Source organism: Hemiscyllium ocellatum, chromosome 2, assembly GCF_020745735.1.
Source record: "Hemiscyllium ocellatum isolate sHemOce1 chromosome 2, sHemOce1.pat.X.cur, whole genome shotgun sequence".
NCBI lineage: Eukaryota > Metazoa > Chordata > Chondrichthyes > Orectolobiformes > Hemiscylliidae > Hemiscyllium > Hemiscyllium ocellatum.
The window spans coordinates 78,841,573-78,849,195 of record NC_083402.1 but is presented as its reverse complement, the minus strand read 5'-3'; the positions used below and the strand labels follow the sequence as shown (position 1 = coordinate 78,849,195).

Below are 7,623 nucleotides of genomic sequence, written 5' to 3'. Positions count from 1 at the left end.
TTGTGGGGTCCAGGTCGATGTGTCTGTTGATGGATGTTCTTGCCGTTTCCGGGTGTCAGTTTCAGCTGTAGTGGTTTGTATATGGTGTCCAGCAACATGAATTTGACTGGGAAAACACCACTATCATAGGACAAGCCAGACAGAGAACAGCCAGAGAATTCCTAGAAGCATGGCATTCATCCCCAAACTCCATCAACAGACACATTGACCTGGACACCATATACAAACCACTACAGCTGAAACTGACACCCGGAAACGGTAAGAACATCCATCAACAGACACATCGACCTGGACCCCACATACAAACTACTACAGCTGAAACTGACACCCGGAAGCGGCAAGAACAAACCAATACAAATACCGGAAGAAACATCAAAGCAGCGCTTCACACGAGGCTCCAACAGCACTGATGATGTTCCCTAGCCAGGGAACGAAATGTTTGCAGCAAAAACTTCCAGCTCGGCAAGCAGAACCACAACAACGGATACCCGAGCTACAAATCTTCAATCAGATTGTAGATAGATCTGTCGTGATGTTACTGGGAAGGAGTGACCACTAGATAGTCTGAACTCTGTACTGAGTTCACCATTGGCAGCAGCAAATTTGTTTCCTAGGAGCATCAGCAGACCATGTGGCCTTTTGGAAATGCTCCACCATTCAAAACGAGCATGATTGATCAATGCCATTTACCCACTCCATTCCCATAACCCCATTTTCCATTGATAATCAGAAATCTGTCAATCTCTACCTTAAACATACTCAAAGACTGAGCTTCTGTCGGCCCCTGTGATAGAGAATTTGAAAGATTCACAACCCTCAGAGTGCGAATTCTTCTCATATTGGAAATCAATGGTCTTCTCTTATTTTTAAATTGCCCCCCTGGTTTCAGACTTACCAAGCAAGCGAACCATCTTACACATATCCAACCCATCTATCCCTTTAAGTAGTTTGTATGTTTCAACAAGATCACTTCTGAAGGGAAGGGACAGGAAGTTTGGTAGGGATGTGAGGGCATGCATTTTCACACAGAGGATGGTGGGGAATATGGAACTCGCTGCCCAGAATGGTGGTAGAGGCAGAAACCCCCATAACATTTAAGAATTATTTAAATGTGCACTTACATTGTCAAAGTATTCAAGGCTATTGGCCAAGTTCTGGAAAATGAGATTAGAATAGATAGGTGGCTGCTTTTGACAGGTTCAAACTAGATGGGCTTGTGTCAGGCCATATTCAGTGCCTCTATGACTATGACTCATTCTTTCACTATTATCTGTGGCTCCTGTCATCAATCCTTTCACTAAGTCTTCCTGTCTACCCTCTCTATGCCCCTCATAATTGCATACATCTCTGTCATAGTTCCTTCAGTCTCCTCTGCTCCAAGGAAATCAGCCCCAGTCTGTCCAAACTCGTCATAACTAAAACTCTCCAGTCCAGGAAACATTCTGGTTAATCTCCTCTGCACCCTCTCCAGCTGAATCACATCCTTCCTACCATGTGGATTCCAGAACTGTACACAATGCTCTTTTTAGCCTTTGTCTAACCAATTCTTTTTATGCAGCTCCAGGGTAACCTCCCTGCTCTTAAAATCTATGCCTTAGCCGATAAAGACAAATATCCCTTATGCCTACTTAGTCATTTTACCTACCTGTCCTGCCACCTTAAGGAACCAATGAAAATGCATGTCAATGATCCTCTGATCATCAAAATGTATTCACTTGCTTTGTTTATCCTGCCCAATGTTCATCTTGAACAAGAGAGAATCTAACCATCTCCCCATCACTGAATACCTCACTGCAATATCCTAGGAGCTGCCTTTGACCAAAAATGAAATTTCAGTAGCCATACAGGTATTCTGGTTACAAGAACAAGGCAAGTGCATGGAATTCTGTAGTGAATAGCTTACTCCTTACTTCCCAAAGTTAGTCCACTATTTGCAAGGCTCATTTCAGGAAAGTGATGGATTGCACTGCATTGTCTGGATGAGCGTATCTCCAACAGCACTGAAAAAGCTGAGGGTCGTCCTCGCCTGCTTGGTCAGCAACTTATTTGCACCATCTTCAAATTCATTCCCACAACACCAGTTCACCGTGGCCATGTACCACGTACAAGGTGCACTGCAGCAATTTTCTAAGCCTCACTCAATAGTACGTTCCAAACTCCCCAACCTCTACCACCTCTCAGGTCAAGGGAAGCAGATTCACTGGAACACCGCCACTTCCAGGTTCCCCTCAGAGTCCTACACCATCCAGACTTGGAACGATATCACTATTTCTTAACTATCTCAAGGCCAAAAGCCTGGAGCACCCTTCTGAACCATACACTGAATGTACCTATCCCAAACAGACTGCAGAATTTCAAGTTAACAGTTCACCAATACCTTCTTAAGAGTCAGTCAATTTGGGTAATAAATGCTGGCCTAGCCAGTGAACTCAATATGAATGAAATTATTTGCTTATCACAGGCAGCGTTGGAGATGAGAAACTGGCAGCAGGACACATGAGCAGATGGTACTTCCATCTTATACCATAGTCTCTTTTTCCATTCACCTTATGATCACATTGAATCCACAGTGGGATTATCTTTCACTTCAAGCAGTCTGGCATTCCCATGTCCTCAAGCTGTGAGCTGTCCTTTTGTAAATGATGCTCACAGAGGCAATTTCTTACTTGACCTCCTCCAGAAATATCTTTGATGCCCCATAACTCTTACATCTAGCTTCATTAGCTTGAACTCAGCCCAAAGCCAAGCTAATGACTCGAACAGGAAAATGTAGCTCATTGTGTTGGCTAACAGTGAATAATGAGACCTGACATTTTAAAACAAAAGCTAAGCTTTGAAATGGTAGGAATGCAGAACAAACATGTGTTGAATATAATGTACAATATCTGTTGGCTTTTAGTTGCCCTTCTTTTGCTCTGTGCCTAACATGCATATTTTTCTGGCAGAAACTCTAATCAGGCTTTCAATGCAGAGAAAAAGCATGTTTTTTTTGTTTGAATTCATTTAAAATGGTGGTTTTTGCTTTCAGCTTGGATAATTCATGCTAAAGTGTTACTTTTATTTTTTTCATTCAACTCAATAGAAGCCCTCCATCTTTATTAATTATATTAAGTGATGTTCGTAAAGTTACAGCAATTTCAATAATTCTTTTTTTAAATGATGTGTTTAAAAGGTTCTCAAAAAATACAAGAGCCAAAGTTCGGGCTTGATCTGGGTCGAGAGAAAATTAAACATCCATTTACTGCTGATATCAACATTAGTCATGGACAGGTGAGTAAAAAATACACCATTTCTTAAAGAAAGCAGCATTTTATTAGAAAAGTGATTTTTGTTTGTGTCGATTCTTGTGAAATTTGTTAGGTTTGAAAATGGAACATTTCAACTTACCTCAGTGTCAAGTACCCCTCATAAACAAAATTTTAAGTACAGCTTAAGTTTCACTTCATCACTTCATCTGAGAGTCATAGAATCATAGAGTCATACAGCACAGAAACAGACCCTTCAGTCCAACTATCCATGCCAAACATAATCCCAAACTAAACTAATCCCACCTCCCTTCACTTGGACAAATCCCTCCAAACATTATTTGTTCATGTACTTATCTAAACATCTTTTCAACATGTAACTGTACTTCTGCTTTCATCACTTCCTCTGTCAGCTCATTCCACAACCAAACCACTCTCTACCTAAAAAAATTGCACCTTTTTAAAATCTTTCTCTCTCTTTAAAAATATGTCTTGAAATCTCCCATGCTAGGGAAAAGATACCTGCCATCCACCTTATCATGATTTTATAATCCTCTATAAGGTCACTTCTCTATCTCCTACACTCCAGTGAAAAAAACGTCCCAGCTTTCCAGCGTCTCCCCATAATTCAAAACATCCATTCCCAGCAACAGCCTGATAAATCTCTTCTGAGCCCTCTCCATCTTATTAATATCCTTCCTACAATAGGGCAATCAGAACTGGACAGAATACTCCAGAAGATGCCTCACCAACATCTTGTATAACCTCAACATACCATCCCAGTTCGTATACTCAAAGATTTGAGCAATGAAGGCAAGCTTGCTAAATGCTGCCTTAACCACCCTGAGTTTATGTGACACAAACATCAAAGAATTATGCACCTGAGCCCCTCGATCTGTGTTCCACAGCACTACCCAAGGTCCTACGTTTAATTGTCTAATGTGTGTATGCAACGACAGAAGTGTCCTGTATTCCTCAAGTCAGAGCTTACTACCAGCTATATCATCATAAGTTGACTCACCAATTATTTTTGTAACCAGTCCAAGGGTGTTTCCAATTTGTGTATATTCCTCTTAACACATGAACAAAGCTTATGTCTTTATTTCTACAATTCACAAGCACTGACTTATTGGCTTCAGATAGTTTTTGTAAGTTCATTGACACAGCATTCATATTTCACAAGAAATAACGAAAGTTAGAAGATGACTTGAATGCAAAATCTGGGGATCAACTTGAAAGTAAGACTTTAATCTCCAAAAGTCTCTCCAGTCATTCACTCAGGCATAAGATTGGATGATGATACTACGTTCTGGCTATAGTTACACAAACATTAAAGCATTGCTGTTATATAGTTCATGTGGATGCTACAGCTATATCATAGAGGCATATTAAGAGGAGAGTTGCTCCCTTTACGATGCAGAGTGATCCCCAGAGTGAGTTCTGTTCCCACTATGGCTGAAGTTATCATGAAGGACTCTCCTTCTCATCCTCTCCTATCAACTGATCCTCAGAATAAACCACCATCAGTCATCTCTCTCCAATGAGAGAGCATCCCTGTGGTCTGGTAAGACTTTGGTGACTTTAATCAGGAAGGCGCAATTGGCCAATGGACTGAGGTGTGGCACTTAGAGTTTAATTTGGATAAATGTGAGCACTTATACACTTACTGGCAAGGTCCTGAGGAGTGTTAATGAAAAAAAGATACCTTGAAGTGCAGGTTCATAGTTCCTTAAAAGTGGAGTCGCAGGTAGATAGGATAGTGAAGAAAGCATTCGGTATGCTTTCCTTTATTGATCAGTGCTTGAGTATAGGAATTGGGAGATCATGTTGCAGCCATATAGGACATTGGTTAGGCCACTTTCGGAGTATTATTGTGTTCAGTTCTGGTCTCCCTCATATCGGAAGGATGTTGTGAAACTTGAAAGGGTTCATAAAAGGTTTACAAGGATATTCCCAGGGTTGGAGGATTTGAGCTACAGGGAGAGTTTGAATAGGCTGGAGCTGTTTTCCCTGGAGCATGGAGGGATGAGGGGTATAAGGTAAATAGATAAGGTCTTTTCCCTGGGGTAGGGGAGTCCAGAACTAAATTGCATAGGTTTAGGGTGAGAGGGGAAAAATTTAAAAGGGACCTAAGGGGCAACCTTTTCACGCCGAGGGTGGTACGTGTAGGGAATGAGCTGCCAGAGGATGGTGTCTGGATGGGTATATGAATAGGAAGGGTTTAGAGGGATATGGACCAAGTGCTGGATAAATGGGACTAGATTATGTTAGGATATCTGGTTGGCATGGACAAGTTGGACCAAAGGCTCTGTTTCCATGCTGTACGTCTCTGACTCTATGACTCTAAATAAAACATTTAAAGCAAAGAAAGTTTAGGGCATTGGAAAACAAAAATTAGATCATGGAATTTCTTCACAGTAATACTAAACTACTTATACTGAACATAGAAATGAATGTGTCAACTTGTGTTCCATTGCTCAAAAACTTATTGTTGCCTGACACAGAAACAATATATATATTTTGAATGCTACTATGTAAGTGCTTAATGTAATAGGAACCAGCAGTTCAATTGAATAAAGTTCATAATTCAAAATATTTTAATAATTAAAATTCTATTTTGCTTTATTTCACTGGTTGCAATTCACTGTCTTGTCTCTCCTAGCTATTCACTTATGTCCTCATCAAAGTAAGCAAAATAACTCTTGGCAACACTCTGACCACAATAACATTTTCTACTATATTTTCTAACTTTTGAGGGATCGATCTATGTTTGAAACATAGATTATTGAAGCAGAGAAAGGTGTCATGTGGTGACTCAACACCCAAAAGTGAAACCTAATTACAATAAATCAAGAGTAATTTAGCAGAGGAAAGGTTAACGTCAGTAGCTGAGAAAGAATCTGGCCTAGCTGAATTGCAGTTGACGGGCAAAATGGTGTCTGAATAATGTGGGCATGCACAAAGTATATTCCCAAGAAAATGGAAATGGATGGAAAACAAATATAGAACTCTATGCATGCGCAAACAGATTTGAAATGAAGATGAAGAAGAAAACTTGTGTCAGGTGAGTAATACAACCAAGAACAGGCTGAATATAGAAGAATCCATTAGGAAATGAAAATAGAAATGAGAAAAACAAATATAAAAAATGAGAAAAGACTGGCTACTAAAATAAAAGGGAGTCCCATAGATTTTCTATCGGAACATAAATAATAAAAAATTAACACCATTTCTTTCCTTTTCTTTAACTAAACTTCAGAGGTTGAAGGATAATTTGGATGGAAGGACATTAGAGGAACAAAATTCAACATCAGCAGGATGGATGAGCAGTGCTAATAAGCTGCAGAATCTACAAGATAAGGTTGGTAAGCATTCTCTCACTTGAGCTTAATGATGATATCTGTACTTTAATCTTTGATGCATAACAGAATACTCAATGCATATTTTTCAATGATGTTTTATGAGAGCACTCATAATACAACAGAGATTGAGCAGATTGCAATGTGTTGACAATTTTATATCATTCAGTCAATATTAGAAGTGGAACTGAATGTAAATAATCTTTTAAATTGACGAACTGTGACTTAATCCATGGGTTAGAATGCAGAGTTTCCTTCCAGTTGCACCACATTTTTATGCCCAAAGCACAGTATTAAAAGCAGAATTGTCTAATGGACACATGCTTCTGGTGCATAATTGCTCAAGTAGTACAGGGTGTAATGTTCAATTTCACATTTCAATGCTTTGGTTAGTAATTTTATGATGCAAGCCTAAGAAAGGCTAATGCCAGAGTATGAGTTTTCATTAATTTCTCATTTGGGACCAAATGATATCAGGACTGAAAGATTTGGCTGCTCAATGGAGCACCCAGATGCCCCACTTTGTGTTCTGCCCTTGAATATTTTACAAAGTGCCAATGAAAGCATATTCCCCAAACCTCCTCACCCCAACTGGTGAAGCAATTATTTGCATTGTGGATTCATTGGAAGCTTTAATATGATAGTTCTTTTAATGTCCATGGAGATGACCTGTTGGCTTTTATACCAGTTGTGTGGAAGTGGAAACCATGCATTGGAGATGGGAAGTGTTTAAAAAGTAAGTGAAATGCTTTTGACGTTTTTTTTACCATTCACCATTTAATGCTGTAACATGAATTGAATCTCTATTTTTTTTAAGGTGAATCATGACAGTGCTGTGATTGAAAGATGTAACTAACCCTTAAAAAAAATGTTTGCCAGATTGTTACTTATACAAACATACACCTGTCAAATAAAATAATTAGCACTGCAAATGTGGGAAAGTCTTCTGATGAATTAAAATTGTTTAGAATAAAATGGTAGAATTATAATGTGTGACAATGTAGCCTGAAATAATAACA

At 39.3% G+C, this 7,623-nt stretch overlaps 1 protein-coding gene across 1 annotated transcript in view; it reads left to right on the top strand.

Moving 5' to 3' along the window:
- Window positions 1-1,979: 1,979 nt before the first annotated feature.
- LOC132825898 (uncharacterized) overlaps window positions 1,980-7,623 on the top strand; it is a 29,651-nt gene continuing 24,007 nt past the window's right edge. Inside the window, exons 1-2 of the mRNA XM_060841518.1 lie at window positions 1,980-2,109; window positions 3,173-3,270. Of these exons, the coding sequence (XP_060697501.1) occupies window positions 1,980-2,109; window positions 3,173-3,270 (228 nt within the window). The remainder of the gene's footprint in view (window positions 2,110-3,172; window positions 3,271-7,623) is intronic.